At 39.3% G+C, this 25,872-nt stretch overlaps 1 protein-coding gene across 16 annotated transcripts in view; it reads right to left on the bottom strand.

The window, feature by feature from the left end:
* SNCAIP (synuclein alpha interacting protein) overlaps positions 1-25,872 on the bottom strand; it is a 147,410-nt gene that overhangs the window by 7,046 nt on the left and 114,492 nt on the right. For 8 of the 16 annotated variants that reach the window (XM_045394151.3, XM_045394153.3, XM_073995170.1 and 5 more), the window contains 6 exons: positions 25,301-25,414; positions 16,330-16,455; positions 12,331-12,500; positions 7,516-7,608; positions 5,814-6,885; positions 4,420-4,490 (listed from right to left, as the gene is read on the bottom strand). In XM_045394151.3, the coding sequence (XP_045250086.2) occupies positions 4,420-4,490; positions 5,814-6,885; positions 7,516-7,608; positions 12,331-12,500; positions 16,330-16,455; positions 25,301-25,414 (1,646 nt within the window). The remainder of the gene's footprint in view (positions 1-4,419; positions 4,491-5,813; positions 6,886-7,515; positions 7,609-12,330; positions 12,501-16,329; positions 16,456-25,300; positions 25,415-25,872) is intronic. The other 8 variants (XM_073995168.1, XM_073995167.1, XM_073995176.1 and 5 more) reach the window with 1 other exon arrangement.

Here is a 25,872-nt window from a genome sequence, read left to right as displayed (position 1 = left end):
GCAGTGAGCCAAGATCACACCACTGCACTCCAGCCTGGGTGACAGAGTAAAACCCTGTCTCAAAAACAACACAAAACAAAACAAAAAATCCATGAAACTACAGTTTCTGAGCGAAAACTCAAATGTCTATAGTGTTAAGCACCAACTACTTTACTAAATACTTTTTCATTAACAGCACTTTAACAAACTTTTCTGAACTGTTGCATTGGTAAGATTTGTCTGTCTCTGAAAGGATGCACTCAACATATATTAGACAGTGTGGTAACACACCTACATGATTGAGTAGGTTTATCATTATCCTTTCAAGAATCAAGCATATGAGTTAAAAATCATGTTAACATTTTAACGTCAAAAAATGAAAACAAGATTAAAATATGGTTATTTGATAATATATAGAGGAATGATGGCAAGGACCCATTTGTTCAGCAGCACCAGGGTCTTGTTGCACTGGCTGCATTTTCCCATCATGATTCTGGAAATGCTTTTTAGTGGGGCTGAGGATATGCTCTGGTTGGGAGCAGGTTTCAGCCAGGGCCTCACCTTTACTTCCCAATGTCTTCCGCATCTTTGTTCCTTTTTCTGTTTAGTATGATGTCCTGGCACTAAGGACAGAAATGTGTGTGTGTGTGTGTGTGTGTTAGGGGTGGGAGAATGATACCCTAATGGGCACAGCAGATGACCATTACCATAGCAGATGTCATCTCACTGCTGGCGAAACAAACCAGTCTCTTTGAAGTGGCTGCTGAACAACCTTAAGATCTATGCAAAATACTTGATACCAGCTCTTGGCTCCCAATATAAAATTCCCAGTGTGGCTAATACTTTGTCAGTAAAACCCACACTAATGGTATTTATTGCTTTATGATTTTTAAGGAGTCTATGCTAACGCTGGTGCTAGGATTAGGGGTTTCCTGATGTTAACCCCTCAGGCAACTGTGCCACTGTAGTCAAAGTGGGTGTTACTGGTGGTGGCCAGGGGTTATGCCCTTTGCCTATCAGTAACTGGAATCAATGCTCACTTAGTGCCCTAAAGATCTCAGATGGACTTAAACTCTGGGAAATGAATGTTTCACTGGCATTTTAAGACAAGTAATTGCAAACATTTCCTTGGAGTTATAATAACTTAAAAACAACTTGTCCTTTGTAAGATAAAGTAAAGATAAATCTGCTTGTTATAAACCAAGTTATCCTCTGCAGTTGAATCACACTGGGAAAGCTGCTCAAAGGATTAGAGTTGAATCTAATTTTAAAGGGCATTGAAAAGAAATTTAGATTCTTTGCTATCAAGCTGTGACCAATTTAGAAAAATAAATAGCAAACAGAGTCCTCACAGAGCAGACATTCTTTAAAATGTTATATTTATAGTCCCTATTTTTCCGTTATCAGAAAAAAATAATTTCTTTTAACTAAAATGGAATTCCAATGTATTCCTGGAACCAGGATCCATCGCCTCACTCTTTTCCCCAGGATATGCTGATAGGGCTATGTAGAGGCAATAACATTTCGCCCCAACTCCAACCCAATGACTGCCACTGGTTTCCAAAGTCATATCACCCTGGGCATCCCTGCTACCTGAGAGGAGCCATTTGGTGGTCAAGCAAATTTTAGGGCCAAGATATGGAGTCATTGCTGAGACACGAACACTTTAGTTCCTTTCCTTCTTGCAGTAGGGTCCCACAGACAAAATTATGCAAGCTTAGGTATTTTTCAGGCCCACATTCCCACTCCAGTCTGAATTTATCAGAGGAATCTTTATTTCAGCCAGAGAGATCCATTTTTGCTTTATCTCAGGAGTGAACCGGCCTAGTTCCCTCTGTCTGTGTGTGATTATGAGTGAGTGAAACATCTCCTTTCTAGCATGAAAGAACTAAGGTTTCCACTTTTTTTTTTTTTTTTTGAGACGGTGTCTTGCTCAGTCGCCCAGGCTGGAGTGCAGTGGCACGATCTCTGCTCACTGCAAGCTCCGCCTCCCAGGTTCATGTCATTCTCCTGCCTCAGCTTCCCGAGTAGCTGGGACTACAGGTGCCTACCACCACACCTGGCTAATTTTTGTATTTTTAGTAAAGACGGGGTTTCACCTTGTTAGCCAGGATCGTCTTGATCTCCTGACCTCGTGATCCACCCACCTCGGCCTCCCAAAGTGCTGGGATTACAGGCATGAGCCACCGCGCCTGGCCAAGGTTTCCACTTTCTATGGAAACACATGGCAAATGACAACCATGATAAAGTATAGGTTAATTTACAGGGTAATGAGGGGAAGGGGTCAAGATGTTTATTTAAATACATTGAATATTTTTATTTTGGGGTTTCTAAGTATTTATTGTTGAAATTAAACTCTGTTAATAAGTAAAGCCAATGAATCTAATAGGTTCTAAACTGAGCCTTTAGAAGGACTTTTCCTTAAGCTTAGAAAGGGAAAGTGTTAACCTAGCGTCAGATAACTGAGTAGCCCCATAACCTCATTTTGTGCTCTGACTTTTGTAATCCTATTATAGCAGATGTCTCAGCTTTGTTCCCTTGCTTATAAAAAGACAGAATGAAATGCTTCTGGCAGGAGAATCTACTGTGATACTAATTGTCTTTTATACTAATTGTCTTTAGCACTAATTGTGATACTAATTGCTCCTACTCCCTGTGGCTGTAGGCGCCTGGAAGAAATAAGAGGTATTCTTCCCCTTCCCAAGGAGTTTGCCAACTCTTTGTGCTTTCTTGCCTCAGAGGGTTGCTGGTAGCTTCTGTTTAAGGACAAAAGCAGAATTTTCCAGGCACCAGAAAACACATTCCTCCCAAGATGGGGACAGAGAGGGCATAGGGGTGAGGAACCCAGGTTAGGAGAAATGAAATAGAAGTGGGCTAATACCAAGGTCTAGGAGGACAATGAGCATTTTTTTTTTTTTTTCTATTCCTTTCCCACCCCAGGCATTTGGCTCTCAGCACTGGCCAAGATTCCCTGCCTCGCTGAGACCGGAAGCAGTTCAGACACCTGGACTCTGGCAACATGTGAGCCTGACCCAAGCAGACCACTGGTGACCAGTAAATATTGAAGCTCCAAGGTTCTTCCTTTAACATACTGAATTAATGAGCCCCCTAGGGGCATCCCCTAAAATGACTGATATTTAATTTCCCTCTAGCCTGAATAAAGATTTAGAGCAGATTAAATTTGATTTAGAGAAAAAAAGCAGAGTGACTTCCTTACAACTTAGTATTCTCAACTAAAATTCATACCCACAGCACACAAATACACACACACCACCACCCACCCATCCATCTAGCCACATACATGCTTTGGAGGATTTTGGAAGAGTGCTGAATGGCATACCATAATTTTTCAATTTGTTTAAATATTTTTAAAGTGATAGTCTTTTATGACTGGGTGCGGTGGCTCATGCCTGTAATCCCAGCACTTTGGAAGGCTGAGGCTGGTGGATCATTTGAGGTCAGGAGTTTGAGACCAGCCTGAGCAACATGGCAAAAACCATTCTGCTAAAATTACAAAAATTAGCCAGATGTGGTGGCACAGGCCTGTGATCCCAGCTACTCGGGAGGCTGAGGCAGGAGAATGGCGTGAACCCGGAAGGCGGAGGTTGCAGTGGGCGAAGATAGTGCCATCGCACTCCAGCCGGGGTGACAGAGCGAGACTCTGTCTCAAAATAAAAAGTGATAGTCTTTTAAAATGGGTTTACGGATGTAACTCTTCTGAAATAAACCAATTAAGGCATACTGGTTTCATCCCACAGGGAGATGACAGCTATGCTGCAGAAGGACTTTGCCCAAGGAGGTGGCCCAGCCATTGGGGACTCAATTCTCTCCTTTCTGTGTTATGTAGTCCACGCATTTTGAATTGTAAACATCTTATTTGAGAAAGGCCCTTGTTTTATTAATGGGCACTCATAAACCTGGCTCATAGACTGAAATTGTGTTCATAACGCTAATGTTGAGAAATTTCAGAATGGCAAGGCCTTGCTTCTCCTGAGATCAGCAAAATGGTGATGAAAGGAGCTTTTGGTTTATAATCAACACTGAAATAAAATTCAAGCTCTGTTTCAAAGTTCCGATTCTGATTGGAGGCTGACTCACTCCACCATGACAGGAAATTTAATTTCAATACTTTCTTAATACTTGACTCCATTAAAACAAAGATTGAAAGCCGAAGTCAACTAGGAAATACAGCAAAAGTTTGTGAACTGAGAAGAATCTTCTGGCTGACACTGGAATAAAGCCCTCCAAGGGGGACTAGCGACCTAAGACCTAGTTACCATTACATCAGTGCCTGCTTCTACTTGGGGGAATAGTTGTAGTTTTCTTCTTCCTTGGTGTTATCCTCTGATGAAAGGTGCTCCAAGTCCATGATTTAAAAGCTCATGCAATTCAAAGCAAAGCATGTCAAGGCCGCACAACACATCTCCTAGCACCACGTACCGTGCGTAGTTATGCAGATGCTCTTCAATCAGCGTGTTAGAGGAAAGATTGATGCAGCTGCTGTACATTTCCTAGAGAGGTGCAATTAAAAATCATCTGAAAACATGCAACAAGCTCAGCACATGCACAAGCCCAGTAAACACGAAGCATGCAGGAAGACAGATTAGAGGACAGTGGCTTAGTATGCACTTTAAGGAGCATGGGCAACTGAGATGATTCTTCTTTTACTACTGAGTAGCAGAACCCAGTAAGTTACCTGGTAAAGTTTTATTTGAGTGACTTAAGTTTTGACACATTTGACTCAAAAGGTCTGGTGTTTTGGGCACAAGTATGCCTTTTCTAGCTGAAACAAACACATGATGTAGTCTTCTATAATAAGGACAATTTACAGACAAAATTGATTTATAATTTAAAATTTGGTATTCAATTAATTAGAGAAATACTCACTAAAACTTGATTTGGGTACTGCAAAAAGAATATGGACAGTTCTTAAACCTCATTGTAATGGGATTCTAACGTTTATAGCTAATGATAAATCACAAAGATTCTGCAGCTCCACTGGGTGGTTTATCTGGATCACGTGGAGAATGATCTAGGTCATTCCATTCCACAGAGAGTTTTGCATTTTGGCTGCTATACCATTTTTTAATGGCATGGCAAGTGCAAAGCTTGCAGGAAACATTGCCTAAAAAGATGTTCATATCTCTTATCCACTAGATATAAATCACAGATTATAGTGCATGGGTTTCCAATGAAGGCAATTATAAAATGTAGTTCATGGCATACTCTGCCATCCCCTGTGGACTGGCAAGCACTTCAGGTTCCTATAGGCTCCAATCAACACTTAGGAGTCTGTGTTGTAAAATACCTATGTGGAGGTCCCTGTGGTGTATTCATTTCAAAGGTCATCCCAAAGTTGTACAGTTAAGTCTTTAGAAACAGAGCATCTATTTATGTACTTTTTAATTGAGCCTGAGAATAAACTATCACATCACATGAAGAGAACAAACTCTTCCTTGGGACAGAATCAGTGCCAATGCAGGACTAAACTTGCACTGACTGGTGGTTTCATCTTGCAGAAATGTCTCCAAGTCTAGCATCCCTAACACCTAAAGATTATGCCATTTAGGGAAATTTAGGGACCAGAATATAATCTCTTATGACTTCTTTTTTAACATTTCTCTCTTAGAATATTTTCCAAAAGAAGAGCAAGGAGTATGTATGTAACAAGACATGTCTCATTAGACACATTATTTGGCTTTCCATGCATCCCTTTGGATTTTTTTTTTTCTGGGGATTCCCTCAAGGTAGCATGGGCCCACAATCTGTAGTATTAGGAACAACATAATCCATTTGAAGGAAGAAAAAAAGAATAGTCTCCAAATAGCACTTACTGCCTTATTCTTTCCTTTGTTAGTGGAGCTGGCAGGGTTTCCCTTGGCATCTGTTGTCTTTCTCCCAAGTGAGGTCAAGGGCAATGTAGAGGTTTTCAGCTGGTTGGCTGCCTGGTAGTTATTATTATTGTTTTGGTTGCCACTTAGTGTCTCCATGATAGATCGAAAGGCTCCAAAAGGCCTTTTCAGTTGATCCCCTGATTCGTTACTTGTGGAGGTCCGCTGGAGAGTCCTGCCCTTATCTTTGTCTTTTTCTCCATTCAGTTCAAGGCTAGGCTGCTCCATCTGCACCACAGGCTCCTCAAAGGTGACTCTCAGTTTTAAGTTCTGAGATGTCCTGCGCTTGGAAGATGGAGACTTGAGGGCACTCTTGGGACTTGTGGCAACTTTCTGGGCAGCAGTGCTGTCAGGGTTGGGCTGTGGAGGGTCACCAGAGGGCTGGTTTGGAGGAGTACTCCCTGAGCCTGGATACTGGGATTCCAAGTCTGGTTCACTGCTCTCTGAGGTGGGCGATGGGCTATGGCCATCCAGGGATTTGGAGGTCTTGATGCTGAAAGGAAACCTGCGTCCCCCTGATGCCAAGGTGTGTTTCTTGATCATCAGGTGCAGGCTTTCTGTGCTGTCCATACTCTCTACACTTTCTACAATGGGCTGTGGCCTTGGTCGGTCAGCCTTCCTCACTGGGGTGTTCTTGGGGTCCTCAGAGTTGTTGGAGTCTGTGTCAGACTCACTCAGTGACCTCTGCATCAGCTGTCTCAGCCTGGCTAACTTCAGTTCCCTCTTCTCCAGTGGGATCTTTTTAGAATTTCTAGAGGAAGCCTGAGCATCCTGGAATTCCAAGGACAGTTTTTCCTGGGTGCAGACATTTTCTGAGATTTCCTTTCCCAATAACTGGCGTAGGATTTTATCAGAATCTTCGTCTTTTGCTTTGGGTCTAGCCCGGCTGGAGGCTGACAGGCTTCCAAGAACCTGAATCCCCTCTTGGACTCCTGGCTTGCTTTTGGCTACAGAATCATCATCTGCATCTGGGGATTTCCACTGGGACTTTCTGCAGGCAGGTGAGGATGGTGAACTAAAAAGAAGATGAAGGACATATGAGATGATTTCCTACTGGGTTGAAATGATTCAGCCACAAGTCGCTACATGGCCTTTACTGCCACTAATAATGTACAAGTAAATAAGAACAGAATACAAATAAGTACTTAATGTCTCTTCAAAACAATGTGCAAATACTCCATAGTATCAGCTATAAGGTGCCTTATGCCTTTGGCTATAACTACCATGACTACTAAATTTGTCTGTTTTACTGTTTATACATCAATTTTGCATAAATGTTCTCAGCTAATTCCATTTTCAACAAACTTATCAAGCTATATCTATATCTATATCTATACCTATATCTATATCTATATATCTCCTATTTCCACTTCACAGATGAAGAATTAAAAGATTCAATTCTCACAAAAGAGTAAGTGACTTGTTTATAGTCGTGGAATGAAAAATAGCAGAATCAGAGAATAGAGTAGGTCTTCAGACTCTAGGTCCTGTGCCTTTTTCACTGTGATTTCTCATTTTTATTCCCCTTTATAAGAAGAAAATGTTTTCTGTTGTCATCCTCTTAAAATATATCAAAGGAAGTTCAGAAGAAGGCTTAACAATTTAGGATACTTAAGAATGCTAAACAACAATGTGCTAGTATTACCTGGGTGAAGAAGGGAGTGACTTGCCCTCTGATTTCTGGGCTTCTAGAAATTGTTGGAGTTGGTTCTGCAGCGTGACACGTTCTACTGTTTGTCTGGGAAAACAACCAAAACACATGAGGTCTCTGATACTGGCTACTGCTATAAATTAGGGAGTATAATTTTTTTCCTAATAATTTCCAGTAAGTTGCAATAAATACAAAAGCCTTAAAATGTGCATAATCTTCAGTTCAGAAATTTTCCTAAGGAAACAATCAAAAGTACCCCAAAAAGATATTTATTGCCAATATTAATGAAAAACTGTAAGTAACCTAAATGCTTATCAGTAAGTCTGAGTTAACAAATTATAATTGTTTCTACAATGACAGCTATTAAAATGATAATATGTTTGAGTATCTATGGACATAGAAAAAGTTTTCCCACTTATGTCTACATAATGTAGATATAAAGCATAGTTATATATAAACATGTATATATGAAGTATACTTTACTTTCATTTAATAAAAAGGAAAATTACAAAATACTATTTGCAGTATACAATCTCTGACTTACTATACTTTAACTTGTGATTTTTCAAATTTACAATGATGAGAAAGTGATACGGATTCAGTAGAAACTGTACTTCGAGCATCCATACAGCCATTCTTTCTCACTTTCAGTGCAGCAGTCAATACATTACATGGGATATTCAACACTTTATCATAAAGTATGATTTGTGTTAGATGATTTTGCTAAACTGTAGGCCAATGTAAGTGGTCTGAGCACACTTAAGGTAGGCTAGGCTAGGCTATGATGTTCTACAGCTTAGGTGTATTAAATGCATTTTAACCTTGTGATATTTTCAATTTGTGATGTGTTTATTGGGAACGTAAACCCATGGTAAATTTAGGAGCATCTATAACCTCATTTTAAAGAAAACTAACTCTCCATTTTCTACATGTGCATTTTTAAATATATATATATATAGAAAAATATGGAAGGATACACTTCAAAATGTTATATTTACTTTTCCTAAATTGTTTGAATTAAAGGTTTTTTTCAATTAAAAAAAATTTCAAAGATAGGGTCTTGCTATGCTGCTCAGGCTGGACTTGAACCCCTGGCTCAAGCGATCCTCCCACTTCAGCTTCCCAAGTGGTGGGCACTACAGATGTGTCCCGCCTAGTTTGACTTGACCCACATTCCTGTAAGATAAATTTTATGCTGTTTTAAGCCACTAATCTTGTGGTAATTTGTTACAGAGCAATAGAAAAAGAATTAAATATTTAATTATTATTAATATTTAAAATATTAAATATTAAATATTTAATTATTATTAATATTTTAATATTTGATTTAAAATATTTAAAATAATTAAATACATAAATATATTAAATAAATATATCATCAATGTTCTTAAAATGACTGCTGTACTTTAGACATTGGGTGGAGGAAGCCCAATGTTCTCTTTGTTGAGTGTCACTGTGTATACTCAGCAACCATTAGCTGCCTAAATCTAATTCTGTGAGATGGGATTCTGCTAGTACCCTTATATAAGCCCCAAGCATTTTCTTTGTTTTTCTCAGAAGCTGTCAGTTTTAGTCCAAACATTTCATCACTAAGACCAGAGAAGTCTGTGAACTCATTTTATCTGATTCATTCTTCCAGACTCACCTACTGACATGTAATTGCCTAATGTGGGAACCTGCAAGCAAACTTTTTCTTAAAGGGCCAAATAGTAAATATTTTAGGCTGTGAGCTAAACACAGTTGTGATACAATTGTATCACAACTTCTCAGCTCTGCCTTTGTAGCATGAAATCAGTCCTACATGATAGACAAATGAATGTGAGTGGCTGTGTTCCAATAACATTTTATTTATGAAAACAGCTGATGGGCTGGATTTGGTCCACAGTCTGTAATTTGCTGATTCTGGTCTAATGAAAAAAATAAAAACTAAAAATACATAAAAACATTCTACTTTTCCCACTCTGCCAGCTGGTATTGCATGTCACATGTTTTTAAGAAAAATATTTATTGAGGGGATAAAGCAGATGAAGAAAGATTAGAGTTTGCTTTTAAAGGGTTTATTATATGTCTTAAAGTGAATTACGACACAGTCAAGAAAAATATTTTGGGGTAATTGGATTGACTGACAACTTGAATCCCAGGTATGAATGGAGAAGGAAGATTACTCTCTGGATTCTATAAAAGCTCTCAGGAAGAACTCATCAGCTCTAATTGTAGAAAAGAAAATATATGGGCATATGGCCACTGTATTAGTTTGATAGGGCTGCTGTAAGGAAGTACCACAAACTGGGTGGCTTAGACAATAGAAGTTTATTATCGTACAGCTCTGGAGGCTGGAAGTCTGAGATCATGGTATCGGCCAGGCTGGCTCCCTCTGAACGCTGTGAGGAGAAGCTGTTCCTTGCTTCTCTCCTAGCTTCTGATGGTTTGCTGGCAGTCTTTGGCATTCCTTGGCTTGCAGATGCACCATCCTGATCCCTGCCTTCATGTTTACGGGTATTCTCCCCGTGTGCATGTCTGTGTCTAAATGTTCTCCTATTATAAAGACTCTAGTCAAAGTAGGACTCATCCTAATGAACTCACTGTAACTTGGTAACTTCTGTAAAGGTGCTGTCTCCAAATAAGGTCACATTCCAACATACTTTTTTGAGGGGGACACCCGTAATACCTAGACTTGTTGATTAGCACTTCAGTAGAGCTGAAGGTTGTCATTTCTAAATATTAACTATGTTTATTAACTCTGAGGAGTTGCTGAAGGTTGGAAAAGGCACTCAAGATTATCTTCCCCCAGAATTTTGGACTGGGAAGACTAGTGTTTTCCATCCTCTCTCCTGTCCTTGTCTATGTTATTGGTGTCTGGGAGCCCGAAGGGCACAGTGTACTGTGGCTGTACCAAGTTGATTTCTCCATTCACTTCTAGTTTTGCCAACTTCACTGAGATATATAGTAGGTAAAAGACTAGGGCATACAATGTAGCCTCCTTTAGTTCATCTTGTCATTGGCCCAACTATAGCTGTCCACAGCATTCTGCTCTGGAGACAACTGAAGGACTACAGTCTACTAGTACATATGTGTACTTTATCCCAGAATCACCAACTGAGAAAGCAGCCAAGACTTTGACTTTGAGCAGTTCACTAGTGAAACAGTGATTGTAGCTCATGAAAATTTTATAGATTCCACGCTATGAAGAAGAAGGAGAATGTTTTGTGTTCCCTTCTCTGAGTATGAACCTTTAGAAAAAACACTCCATTGGATCATTTTAAAGTTCCTCTTTATGGATATGTCCATACATTACTAGAGGGAGTGGACATTAGTATAGCATTTTTCGAAAGATTAGTTAACATCTATCCACATTTCAAATATGTATGCCTTTTGCTCTAGCAATTCCTTTTCTAGGAACTTGTTTTTTGAAATATCTATACATGTTCATAAAGGCATTTGCACAGTGTGTTCACTGTGGGAAGATAGCTTACTGAGTTATTCATTTGTGTGCATTTTCCCTGTGATTACTTTGAGACCTTGAAGTTTACCTAGCTCACCTAACCTGGGGAAGTTTTGTGTAACTAGGCAAAAGATGCTTGGCAGTAACCCCATTTTTTCAAGTTTCAAATTTTATTTTATTTTTTCTAGAAGTAATAACTCATTAAAGAAATTATTCTAGTATTGACAGGGGCAGGGGTAGAGGGGCACAGAGACTTGTAGCTCGAAAGCAGAAGAGTGGAAGAAGAGAGAGCAGGGAGATTTCCCCAAGCTTAGAGAAGAGGCAGAGGGTCCAAGGCCTTGTCATATTTTTGCATGGATCATAGTTAATCGAGGTCTTTCACCCAACCAAGGCTTTTTTCAAATGAACTCTATTCAGAAAAAAAAATGTGTGTGTGTGTGTGTGTGTATAAAACTTAAAGATAAGACTCTTTTCCCTCTAAAATTTAATTTTTAATTTACCATCCTAATCTGTCAACATTACTTTGAATACTAACTGATTTTCAGGAAACCTTCCCCAATCTGGCAACTATGTTTAATGGGTGAGCTTTTCAAGGGCTGACCTTGGTTCCCCTCAGGCAGGTGCTAACTCCTTAGTCCTTCAACTTGCCGGAGACCTACCTGATGACCTTTCATCTGGGACCTCTTTTTCTAAGCATATTATGACAATCTCTCAGAAATACTCCCCTGACATCCAGACATGCCCTGGTACCAGTTTAATAATCTTATCAAGGAAAGAACTGACTGTAGTTAGTCATGGAGCGTTTTAAGTAACTTCATGCTGACTGAGCACTATTTTTTATTCTGAGGATTCATGAATCATCTGATTAATTTTTATAGGAAATTTGCTGGTGATAGTCACCAAGTTATTTATCTGTAATTTCCCCTACATCTTTTTCTTTTTGAGAAAACTGGGAAACTGGTCCATCTCTAGCCTTTTCCTCTCTCTCATGTTCTTTATGATTTCCTCAAATATTAAGGACAAAAGTTTGGAGATGATGCCTGTGAGTGCTTCCGGTGCTCTGAAATCTGGCCCTGATGTGTGAACACAAAGAGAGGCTCTCTCTCCTTGCCCACTGGCTTAAATTCCCTGCTTTGGGAACTTGCTGTACATTTTACTGTTTAGACATCATTTTGCCTCTGCAGAGATGGCATCTTTAGCATGAAGTCAGGCTGTAAGGACTTCAGATGGAAGAAGAACAGAAGAGGAGAATGCAGGAATTCCCTGTACAACTGGAAAGAAGAGTGCTCACCACAGCACTGGGCTGAAGCCTAAGTACAACAATAATGAGTTAGACTTGGTTCTCATGCAACCAACAGGCCACTTACTCCTTTAGCTGCTTGGTTAACTTCACCACCTGAGAGGCCAGCGACATGCAGGTCTCCACCACCACCAGGTACCTGGAGCACAGGGTGTGCCCCTGCCGCTCAGCGCTCTGGGAAGGCTTTTCCCCCGCGTGGTTCTGCATGGTGACATTTGCTCCATATTCAACCAAGGTCTGTCAGAAAATGAAGAGACATGTGTATCAGGGCATCTCTGTACACACGATTTTTTAATGACTGTAACAGAATGTTGAATAGTATGAAGAAAGCCTCTAGGGATCTTCCAGCAGTCGATATCACACACCTCCCTTCAGAGTCTATGATGATGTAGCAGAGCCGGTTCTACCACTACCAATGCCCACCTGCAGCCTACATAAGGAGAGGGCTGGGAAAGAGAGGAGGAGGCTGTCCATAGTGTGCTCTCCTTTATGAGACATGCAGCGCAGTCTTTGTGGTGGGGAGTTCTGCCTCTTGCCATGGTTGGGCTCCAAGAGAATCACTCATAAAGTCAGAGATGCCTGTAAGAGGGGAAGACTGGAATCTTACCTGTTCTTATTTGCTTGGGCTCTAGTAATTGGATTTGGTCTCTGGTAATTGGTTTTGGAATAACACCTGTTTATTTGTTGCTGAGCCCATCTGATCAGGAACAAAAAGAACGGGAGAGAAATGACGTGGCTGAGAGTGGGGAGGCTGTGAAGTAACCGCCACCCTCCCATGATGCGCCATGGTGAGGGCATGTCTGTGGATTGAGCAGGCTTTGTAGAAGAAAGCTTTGTGTGAGCTTCTTATCACCCTGTTAATGAGGAGAGGGTTCTCTGGCGACGTTTGACAATAGGGTACCCCAGAGGTGGAGAGAACTGTATGGGGGAGGAGGGAAAGGCTCCAGAGGGCCCTCTGAAGACCCCACCCATGGCACTCACTGGAGAGTCAGCATCTGAAGGTTGCCACAGAGGGCATCAGTGACCACAGCCAGCCAAAGAAGCAGGGACAACTTTCAGGGAGGTTGCATGCCTTTCCCAGTTAAGCAAATAGACATTGGACTTTTTCTCTTCATATCTCCTCCTTATCCTTGACACTACAGCCCAGAAGAGAGAGGGGGATAGGAGCTAAAGTGGTGTGTAAAAAGGCATGTCTCACTCCCATTCCAAGTCCCTTGAATCTTGAGTCTAATCTGGGTGGGAAGGAGAATGCTTTGAATCAGAAGTAAGACTGAGATTTTAAAGTGGCTTGGAGTAAATTTTAATAGTCATAAGAAAGGACAAAGTTATGGAATCTGGCCAAGGTACCATTAGTTGTGGTGAGACAGAAATTTGATGGAGCATGGTTGAAATTAATAATTCCAAAAAAAAAACCACATCCAAACTGTTTTGTGTCCATACTGTGATATTATTAGATTCCATAAAAAGTTATTACATCAATATTAATCAACCACTACAATCTGATAGATTCTTTGACAATATTATGATGAGATTGCAAACCCGGATTAATTTGGGTAGTAGACAGTATGTTCCCCTAAGCAATAGTTGTAGTATTTAAAATTTTAGGCTACTTAGACTGAGAGGTCATTAAGGAGCTTCATTTTCCTTTTGGTTTATGATCACTCACCATGAAAGGTCAACTCACCACAAAGCCATTGCCACCTACCTCACAGGAGTGTCACAAAGACCATGTCAGTATTGAGCCCTCAGAGCTCTTGAAGAGATGCAATACAAACACACAGTGTTATTACTCCCCTTTGAGCCTGACCTCTGCAGTTTTCTTTCCATTGTTTTCCTTACTCAGTCCCCTCCCTCACCTCATAGGGTCCCTTGCTCACTCTCAGTCTCTTATCATTTTTTTCTTTAAATTTCACACCCAGTGGACAGACCCCCTTCCAAGATTATCCAAGTTTCCACTTCCATGATGTCCAGTGCCAAAAATATCATTTGTGTGTAAGTGGAGTGATGAATGCTCTAAAAGGAAAGACTATCTCTCTTCACATATTAAAAAGAAAAATAAGTAAAATCTCACATAGCAATATTCAGCTGGCTCTCTTTGGCTTTAGTCATTTCTTAGCTGATTAAAAGTTTGTTTCAAGACTATTAAATATTAGAGTGTTTTGTTAAATAGAAAAGCATATTTTTCAATGGTTATTCAATCATATTTCCTTTAGAAAAAATGCTACTCCTTTAATATTTCTGCAGAACCTGGTAAGAATTTAAATTTCTCTCCTATACTCTCCAATTTCATATCACGCTTTTTAAAACTTGATGCCTTAAATTAGAAGATGTATGCTTTCCCAACAATAATAGAAAAACTTTCAGCTATCTGGACTATTTCCTATCAAGTTAGTTCTCCAAACAGCAGTTCCATGTGAGTAGGCACTCTAGAGAGATTTCTGCTATTATCTCTGCCTTTTGTTTTCATAAATCTCTTGCTTTTTATATTTATACTTTCCCCATATATTCTCCTGTCATTTCCCAAGTCTCCTCTACCTTCCCGAGCAACTAGTTCTCACCTCTCAGTTTTCTGTTTTGGATACCATCTATGTTGCACCCAGGAGGGCCTCAGTAAGTACCTGTTGCATAACTGAGCACACTGAGTTTGCAACATAGGAAAATAACACACGTGTAAGCCAAAAAACCCCAAAAACAAAAAACAAACAAACAAAAAAAAAAGAGTGCTGCTTTCTTAAAGGTAGAAAATGTATTAAATGTTATATACACACAACATATTTTGAACGGTATGAACTTGATGAGGTAAAAGTCTTGTCTCTAATCATGACCTTCAACTATATGTTGTCAATTTCCCTATCCTATATATCATATAGATATGGCAATAAATTCACATATTTTGGGTCACTTTCAATGATAATAATGGTATAATTGATCTGATTCTGGTAATAATGATTTATGTCTGTAAATAATATTCTAGACCAAGTCTAAACTTTGACTTTGTTTCCAATTCAAAGCCTTTCCTTTCCTCACATTGTCATGCCTCTTCCACCTGCTACTCCTCCTTCAGCTATCCCCTCTTTTTGCTCTGTCACTGAGGGCGTTCAACATTTTCTAGGTGGAAAGATCTATTGGGTCTTATGTTCACATATACTCCAAACACCTGGAGACAGACCCCTGGTGGGCTTTCCTGCCATGCACTACTCGGATGGCAGCTCCGGGTTTGGCCCAGCTTCATGCAGCTCTGCATTCAGCTGAGGGAAGAGGTGCCATCTCTTCTTCCCATAGGAACCCCACACTCTCTAGGGAGCTTTCTTGGAGCACCCTTCATGTGACTCGGGGCAGGGGGACGAGACTCCTTCCCCTCTCCTGTGGCTCAGCTCCCTAACTTTTTGACATCATTGTACACAATGAACATGACAATATTTAGAAGGCAAGTTAGGGTAAAAAGATAAGGCTACTTGACACTGTTGGGTGCAGTGATTGGACAATCAATGCCCTGGGTGGCCTGCCCAAGGGCTGAGAGGATCAATATCTGAATCCACTCCCACCAATTCTGGACTTTTTGAATGCATTTGAGAAGCTCAGTCCTACTACAGAGAAAGGGGGAACCACAGCATTGTTTCTCTAGTCTACAACTCCCTACCACAAAGAATTCTAATCCATTCCTGAAAAATCCGTCTTATTCTTCAAATATCTGGAAGGGTGAAATTTACTAGTGAGTGGAAAAGCAGCCTGCCACGTGAAAGACAGAGATGTCTGCCTGGTAATGGTTTCTCTGGTGCCTTGAGAACACGGGGAAATTTAATGTCTATTGTCCTCAGCACTGGGGTTTTAGAGCAGTGATAAGGGAGCAGGAAAAGTCCTTTTCAACACTCTGGGACACTGAAAGAGAAACTCTTAGGGATATTTATGCCTACATTTGTGTGGACTTCTCAAAATAATTCCTTATTGTCTACGACCATACAAAAGGTGAATTAATTCAGACATTCTCCTAGTGAACAGAATTTTAATGTTTTGTTTAATATTTGATATACTCAATTCTCTTTGCAAAATAGCAGGGCCTGTGTACCTGTATGCATCCAAGGTAGCCATGCTGTGAGGCTACATGAACAGCGCTGTTGCCATCCTGGTCTACTTCATCCAACGAGATGCCCTGTTCCTGCATAAACTGAAGAAGCCATAGAAGAATCTTTTCCTATAAACACAAAGACAGTTGGAATTCATGTAATATCTGGCAGAGAAGTCAGATAAAAAGACAGAGGAAAACAATACTCTAATTTGTGAAGCTTGGGTAAAACCAAGTTTACCGTAGCAAGAGAAAATTCTCATTCAGATGTGAATTGAAAATCCTTGAATCTCTGACTGAAATGAATGAAAGAGGATGACATAGAGAATTTTAAGAGCAGGAAGTTCCCTTGGGAGTGCTCTTCTTTTACTTATCTATTCTATAGATGGGAAAATAGGTTTGCAGGAAGATTGAGTGCCTCATCCAAGGCACACAACTAGACAGATCCAAAAGTTGGAACTAGAATCCATGTCTTTTGATTCCAAGGCTCCCAAGGCAATGTTCTTGCTGCTGTGTTATACTGCCTGTAGGCTTCAAGATGTTACCATAAAACCTTGAACTACTGAGAACTAGCTTATACTTTTAAGTTTATAATTCTTCAACCATGCCTTTGTAATCCACACCGCTTGCAATCAATGGGCTTATAAAAAACAGGTAATACCTTAAGTTGCCAAGTGTAAAATAAATTCATTGAAATAAAACCAGGACCCTCTTGATTTTCTGACCAAGTGTTGGTGGTGTCTTAAGGGAAAGATTTCTCTTCTTTCATGTTAAAGGAAGAGAACAAAAACTTGGAACACAAACCTTTCAAAAGCAAAGACATAGAGCAATCACAGTATGTGTTGTCATAATCTGTTTGCATTTTACCCACTGAGTGTTTTGTGGTATTTTCATGTTATGCTTGGCCTTTGGAGAAAGCAGGGGGATGGGATTTCACTGTTTTAAAATAGAAGAATTAAATATAAAGTTAAAAAAATATGAGAGTGGTAAAAACAACAGCATGAAGTTTAGTGGGTGGAATTTGACATTTAAAAAGACGATCATGTGTTTGAAATAACCTTGAATTTCTTTCTTCTTAGCATTTTAAAGGATTTTTTTTTGCAGTTATTTGCTCGGACTGGTCATGAACTTTTATACTTTTCTGGATTAAATTTGCCTTCATCTTCTGAACATGCCAACTAATCTGCTAAAGGAATGTTGGGATAAAAACAGCCAAATCCTTTAATGTTTCACCCCTTATGTGGGGGAACAGGGCGCTGTTTATGAAGGTATCTTGACATCAGGGACAGACTGAACATTTGCACCATACTTTTTCTAAACGAGCCCCAGGGAGTAAGACCCCTAAAGAGCATGATGAGAACAATGTAGTCTATGTCTACAACCTTCTAAGAAGGCATCCCAGAAAGCAGGGTGAGTGTTAACTGCAAAAGCACACAGACCTTGTGGGAACTGAAACCCTCAAGGGTCCCTAGAGAATGAGATAGAAGCAGAGCCTGGAGCTATGGCCGGGAGTTAGAAGTTAGATAAGGATATGCTGCTATGCTTAGCCCTCTTCTTCAAAGGCAAACCTAGAGAAAATTGGAGCTAATGTTTGGACCAGAGCAGGTGATGTTTCATTTGCATAAGGTAAAAGCAGTTCCTTTGTTTTTTCTAATTAGGTAGGGGAAAAATATGGGATTACTGTTTTTTTTTTTTTTTGAGATGGAGTCTCGCTCTGTCGCCCAGGCTGGAGTATAGTGGCGCGATCTCGGCTAACTGCAAGCTCCACCTCCTGGGTTCCCACCATTATCCTGCCTCAGCCTCCCGAGTAGCTGGGACTACAGGCGCCCGCCACCGCGCCTGGCTAATTTTTTGTATTTTTAGTAGAGATGGGGTTTCACCGTGGTCTCGATCTCCTGACCTCGTGATCCGCCTGCCTCGGCCTCCCAAAGTGCTGGGATTGTAGGCGTGAGCCACCGTGCCGGGCCCTGGATTACTTTTAACTGGACATAGATGATTATACCATACGATCTTAACTCCTTAAAAATCTGGATGAATGGAAGTATCTCAGGATAAAATACATAACCAACTGGTTGAGGTTAATGGCCTAGACATGGAGCCTGCAAGAGGACAGGCTAAGGTACCTCTATCAGTGAAAAAGATGGCCCTACCATGGGCAGAACAAATTCTCTTCAGTGGGTCATTCTCAAACTTGTGATTTGGTTTGCTTCATGATATTAAATCACGGACTCCTAAACATGTGGAGGGGAGAGATTTTAAAGAATCATCCAATTCAAAAAGCCTTATTTTATAAGTCAGAAAACTGAGGGAGAGGATAATGATATACAGCAAGTCCTCATGTGATGGCATGGATAAGTTCTTGGAAATTGCGACTTTAAGCAAAATGAAGTATAATGAAACTAATTTTACCATTTTAGTTCCTATGACATATTTCTGGTCACAAAAACAGCACCAAACTTCTAAATAAAGACCAAAAACTTCTAAAGTGAAACACTGAAATAAATATGAGCTATACATACATTTAAGAAAGACTAATACAAACAAGTAAGATAATTATTTATCTGATCATTCCAGTTCATGGTTTGGGTGGCTGGAGTCCATCCTGGCAATTCAGAACACAAGGCAGGAACTATTCCTGGACAGGACACCATCCTAACACAGGGTGCACTCACACCCACACACATTTACTCACGCTAGGACAACTGAGACACACCAATTCACCTAACGTGCACATCTTTGGGACGTGAGGAGAAACTGGAGTACCAGGAGAAAACCCACGCAGAAATGTGGAGAATGAGCAAACTCCACAGAGACAGTGGCCCTGGCTAGGAACTGTTTTTTTCTTCTCATCAACATTATAAGATGATGATGTTTAAAGAAATCAGGTTAATTTAAGGATCTGCTATATTCCTTGATATTCTAGCGACTTCTTTCTTCAGCAAGTAAAGCTCAGAGGAGTTCAAGATATTGAGAAGTGTTTTACATGTATCTTCTTGTTAGATGTAATTCCATATTTTCAGGCCCCAATGTTATGGTGGGTTTGTCTATTCCACATGCACAAAACATGCCCTTTATTAAAATCACAGTGCTTTAGTTTTAGTAGTGGGGTTATAGGCAATGGAATACTGCACGTCATAAGAGTGGGAATGTTCCCATTGTGGAAATCTGGGGGAGAGTTTAAGACCTTGGACTTTTCAGGGACTTGATAATCTGGGAGAACAAGACATATATGGTCTGTGTGAGCCAAAAGTTACTTTGGCCCCTGAGGGGTCTCCAAGTCAGGTTCAACCTATATTGCTACAATAGCCTGACTTCCCTTCTTATGAAGGCATGGATAACTCTTCTTCCTTACAATGAAAGATTCTAACCAATTCAACATGCAAGACTTACATAAAGAAAGAACCATTATTTGATTGTTCAGAACAAGACAGGTTTTGCCTAGCACCTCCAATCACCTCCAATCCAGTCTTGGGTTTTATGTTGGACAATTTAAGAATAAGCATAAGAATTTAAAATAAGAAGTGCAATTGGCCTGTCCACTGAGATATGATATGGAAACCAAAATCTTCCATTATACGATGCAGAGAAGTACTCCCCCAAAAGATGGGTTGACTATATACCTTGTCTTCTAGCAACAAACAATTTAGTGTTTTTGAGGGGAACATGGAGATGGCTAGAGTCTCTGGTTTTGGTAAAAGCATATTTAATATCTGCTCACAGACAAATCCTGCCCTGATTCTGGGGACCATGCCTGTGGAGATGCACAGTTCTACAATTCAAAGTGACTATCTGAAAATACCTCCTAAGAAGGGCAAAACAAATATGGCTATTTTCTCCAGCTAAGAGGGTGCTTGTTAATGTGAATGTGTATTAGATACATTTGTAATGGTGTCCCCCTCCCGTCTTAGCCCTTCAGTGTGTGTTCTCTCTGTGTATGTACACGTAGGAGATGTTAAAGGATGGCTGTAACTTCAGACCTCCATTTTCCCATAAGTATTGCTTTCAGAGAATATCTAATGAAGTCACATGGATGAAGATTTCTGTATCATTTGTTTCCCAGAATGCCTCTCCAACTTACATTTCATTGTCCACCCACATATCCATCTATCCATTCAACCTTCATCTACTGACTGAAAACTCCTCTCATGTAATTTTCCTCAGCAGTTTCCTCTTCTGGGGATTTTCTGCTGTTTTGCTAACCTGTTGTAATGTTGTATTTTATGTGTTCCTAAGGGCAATGCAAGTTGTTTAAAGAGGCAATTATCTCATGTGATTTATGAGATTTGCTGGACAAATTCTAATAAAAAATGTACTTGAGAAGTATGTCACAGGTTTATTGCTGGTATCAATAAAATCTCTATAGTGTGTGGCAATCCATGTTTTAAAGGAGTTAGCTTTGTGATCATAGATTATCAAATCTAATATGCCATCAATTACAAGATTTATTCCAGTTTTTGAGATGTAAAAATGTAAAAAATAAAGGTCAGCAATAATTTTATAATATCATGTATTGTAACTTATACGTAGAATCAAAAGATGGTAAATGTGAAATAAAGTGCATCTAAGAATTGATCAAATAAGTTATGGCCTTAATAATTCCTTTGCAAGTTTCTCCTATACATTACTAATGGTAAAATAAGTAAACTGAATAATACTGATAGGGATAAAAACAATAAGTTGGAGGACATTCAATAGTCATAACAGCCGACATTCATCTAGTGCCTAGTATGGATTGGGCAATGTGGCTTTTCTTACTTAGTCCTCAGATTAACACTGTGAGGAAGATTCTATTATTTCCACTTTACAGATGAAGAAACTGAGGTCCAGGGAGGTCTATTCTTTTATTTTCTCTCTTAAAAAAAAACACAAAAGAAACAACTAAGATATCTAACCCATTGAACTAGTAAGTGGTAAGGTTACGATGACAATGGAGAGTTTGCCATATGAACCAATGTTCTTCATGACTCTGTTTTCTGTTTTTTGAGTATGGATATCCACAATTGCACATACCCTTATGACCCCAGACTCTGTAAAGGACATGCTCCCTTTGTGCCCCTTGAGTCAAACAAATCAGAGTTAACTGCCTGTCAAGTCTGTGGGTTTGTGGGGCTCCTTGTCAGTTATGCTTTGTCAAGATCAGAACTTGGAGAGCAGATCCATGAGTGCTAATCAAAGACTTTTCTATTTTGCTTTCATCTGCAATCGCAGCATTTTCAGTACTGTCGACTTACTTCCCTATGACAGTAAAACAATAAAGGCAGGGGAATATTTTTCCTTTTTAAAGTAAATTGTGGAAAAACAACAGTAACATAGCCTGTGGGAACACCCCCATCACCAGCATGTCTACCACTGCTCATGACCATTTGCAAGAACTGCTGAGCCTTTTCTTTTTTCAAAAAGTGCCCTTAAAAAAAAATCTGTATTAGGGCAAACATTTAAAGTACAGAATAATAAATACAGTGTAAGCAAAGGTGCTCTTAGTAAATGTTCAATACCATGATGCAGATTGTTTCTGTGGAAGAATCTCCTGACTAAAAGTCACATGAATGATTCAGAAACAAAAGGAATCACAGGTTTGATGTTGAAAGTAACATAGAGTCCACTGGACTAATGACCAACGCAGAGTAGGCAGAGGCTCCCAAGCAGTGGAGGGCAGGAAGCTGTGCTGGAAGAGCCTGGAAGAGAAAACCTGAACCTTCACGTTTGAATAAAACAGCCCAAGTTACACAGGCAGTAGCTTTGAATTGAGATAATTCCATCTCAATTGTTTTGCCAGCAACATCTTCCTCAAGGGCCAGCAAAGCAGGCCTATCTGAGGACACTCCCTGCTTGTTTCTCGGGTGTCCCTGAGGCTTCCACCTTCACATTCCCTGTGGCTAGTTCTGCTCGGTACAGTCAGGCAATGAAATAATTGCACCCTCTGAGACTTCATGTGTCAAGATGAAGAAAATCAATTCCTATCACCCAGGGATCTATCACTCCAGGAGACCACTAAAAACTGTTGGCTACCTTGCGGTACTAGAGTCTTTAAAGGTAATTTTTACAAGAAAAAGGACACAAATTGGGAGTCACGTGGAGCCCATTCTTTAGGAATCTATATGAAGGGCAGAGAGCAAGTAAAATAAACCAAGAGAGGAATTTTCCTCTGTGCTATCCTTTCCAGGGGCATTTACTGAAGAAACAAAGCCGGGACACACTCAAATGCCTGCTGGATGTAGAAAAACTTGCATGTGCTGAATCCATTAGAAAACTGTTCAATAACAGTCTTCCTTGTGAAAATATTAGGCTTGTAATGGTTCCAAGTTCAGCATCTCCACAGGTTATCTGTTACATAAGTGGCTGTGGCGGATGTAGGATGGCTGGACAGCATTTGCAGTTCTAATGGGCTTCTACATTTTTCAGTTGGGTAAGAATGATCTCCTAAGGGCACTGCTGGACTGTCCCCCTCAGAGCTGTATTTTAGGTCATAAAAAATGCATATCATCTTGAAATAACAACCTGAGTATTGATACTATCGTGAAGCAAACGTTTGACACAGCTCTTCAAACAGGTCACCAATTTCCATATTTTCCTCTAGTCCCACCAAGTAAGTCACACTGTGACCCAACCAGTCCCAGAAAAAGGGCACTTTATTTTGTTCAGTCCCAATAGCTTCAAAATTATGAGAAACCTGCTGTGAGAGCTGAATAAAGAAACTGGCATATATAATCAACATTTCCCAAGACAAAGAATGCCAAATGCCCAATTATTTACTTAGAGTCTCAGAACGGCCATGTAATTCTTTCCTCCTTTTCTTTGGCAAGCTCTACCAAAAGTGCAGGCAGCCTTTCCACTGATACTTAAAATTCCTTTTTAGGTTTTAATATAAGCAAATGAAATCAGGGACATGAAATAACTATTCACGCAATTAAATAAAACTCTGTTTTAGACTCAAAATGATTAGGAAGATGAGTATTGATCCAATTCTTCTGATCATTTGAAAATCCTGTTCTCTTCTTTGCCAGTATAGATGTTCTTTGGCTTACAATGGTGTTATGACCCGATGAACCCATCCTAAGTTGAAAATATTGTTAAGTAGAAAATACATTTAATACACTGTAGGGTATTGGTTGTTTACCCTTGTGATCACGTGGCTATTGGGAGCGTGGCTGCCATGGCCTAGCATCACAAGAGTATCATACTGTATATCACTAGCCTGGGAAATGATCAAAATTCAAACCTGACGTATGGTTTCTACTGACTGTATATCTCTTTCACACCACTGTAAAGTCGAAAAATTGTAAGCTGAACTATTTTAAGTTGGGGAGCATCTGCATAAGCAAAAAATGGCATCCTTACATCATGCCTTATTAACCACTAATCATTGTTTTCAGGACACTGTGGATGGGAACTAGGGAGTACAATGCACAAAGAACACAAAGTATAATATTTCAAAGACAGTGACTTTTACAAATTTTAATGTTGGGCCTGCTCCTTTCTCCATTTCATAAATTTGGTACAGTTGCAAATTTCTTCAGTGAGTAGTGTGAAGTACTCCAAATATTATAATGTATTGTTAGATAAAACTGCAGAAAAAAGTCTTCTTCAGCTGTATCCGTGCCTCTACAAACAATTTGCATACATTTTCTATACAAATGGGGACAAAACAGGATCTGGCCCTGAAGTGAGAGAACCTGAGTTGAAATCTAGTCTTTGCTCTTACTAGCCATTAGACCATGTGCAAGTCATGTAACTCTCTTTCTTCAGACTCCTCATCTGTGGAATGGGGATAAACACAACAAGCTCTCACAGGGTTGTTTTGAGGAATAAATTAGATAATGTACACAAAATCCAATGGCATGGTGCCTGGCACACATAGGAAACATTTTACATGTGTATATATAACATATAAAAACATGTTTTTATGTAATATATATTACACACACACACACACACACACACACACACATTAGTAGAAGTTACCACGGCACAAAATAAACTATCCCTAAGCATGACTCCTGCTAAAGAAAGACTACGGTAATAGTGTTGTCTACTTTTTGAACTTGAGATTGTCATACTTGAAAAAGCATAATCTCTTGTTGACAATGCCACAGTTTACTTCTACTGGGAAAGATTATGAAGCCAAAGGGAATACAGTTAAATGCATGAGAAGCAATTTTCTTTGCCACAAATACAATTAAATCTATTTTAACACAGTACTATTATTTTTAAGACTGAGATTGGTATTTTGTGGTTTCAATTTTTAAAAAAGATAATTCACAGTCACATTCTCCCAAGGGAGGTAGTAATTTTTCTTTTTAACTGCAAACACTGGATTGTGATCTGTGTACACAAATTAATGTTGGGATTTCCTAATGCGAAAATTGATTGCAATGGAGAGCCATCTAGTTAGTGTGCTTATTCATCTTTAATTGAGTGATGCCTTGATTAATATCTTATAAAGATTTTCCTTTTAACTTTGGGTTCAAGAAATGTATCATTGTTCCTTTTGATAAATGTTAAACGTGTTTATTGTAAAAAATTTGGAAAATACTGAAAAATTAAAAAAAAAATAGAAAATCGAAGCCACTTGTACTTCTCCTCTGAGTGATAACTACTATAAATGTGTTGTGATATATTTCTTTTTAGTATTATTTTCTATTTCTCTTTATCTCCAAAATTCAAAGTTGGTGCTAAATTATAGGACCAGTTTTATATCATACATATTTGTTTAGTACTATATAATGAACATTTTCCCATAAAATGTCATCAATGGCTGCAGCTTCATTATCCATCATCTGTCATAGAGTATTTATTTAGGCTGTTGTAAACTTTTTTTTCATTAAAAAGAAAACAACAACAAATATCATTGGTTATATACCTTTGGATACATTTTCTATGATTTCTTATGTTTGGATTTTGATGGACTAATAATAAAAAAGTAGGAAGATTATATGGTACACAAAGGCAAGATACTTAAAAAACTCCTTCATACCTGGCCATAGCAACCTGCATAATGAATAAGGCTTGGAAAATCTTTAGAACAACTCAGTTCTGCGATGGCTTCTGTTTCACTCACCATCCAGCGTACGCACTCCAATTGACCATTCTAGGTTTTAAAAAAGAAAGAGAGATGGAAATTCAAGGTAATTCAGGTTTGAAAAACACATTGAAGATGGTAATTTTACCAAGGAAAAAAATCATATAAATTTTGGCATTTATATCTGGCTTAATATATTTATGATATAAAGATATCACTTATTACATTCCTCATCTGTGGATTTGGCTCGAAATCAATTGCAGAATTTTTATTTAAGTTCATTTTCATAATTGTAATCAGTTATTTTAAATTCACTTTAGTAAGGTATATTTGTATACTATAAAACATAATCTTTTAAAGTATACAGTTTGATGTATTTTGACAAATATGTATACTCCTGTAACTATAACTTCAATCAAGACAAAGAACATTTCCATTACCCCTAGAAGTGTTCTAGTACTCTTTGGTTATTCTTTGGTTCTCACCCTCCTCACCTTCGTCCCAGACAACTGATAAGATTTCTGTCA

Source organism: Macaca fascicularis, chromosome 6 (genome assembly GCF_037993035.2).
Source record: "Macaca fascicularis isolate 582-1 chromosome 6, T2T-MFA8v1.1".
Lineage (NCBI taxonomy): Eukaryota > Metazoa > Chordata > Mammalia > Primates > Cercopithecidae > Macaca > Macaca fascicularis.
The sequence above is the reverse complement of the archived record's forward strand: the minus strand, read 5'-3'. Positions and strand labels throughout refer to the sequence as shown.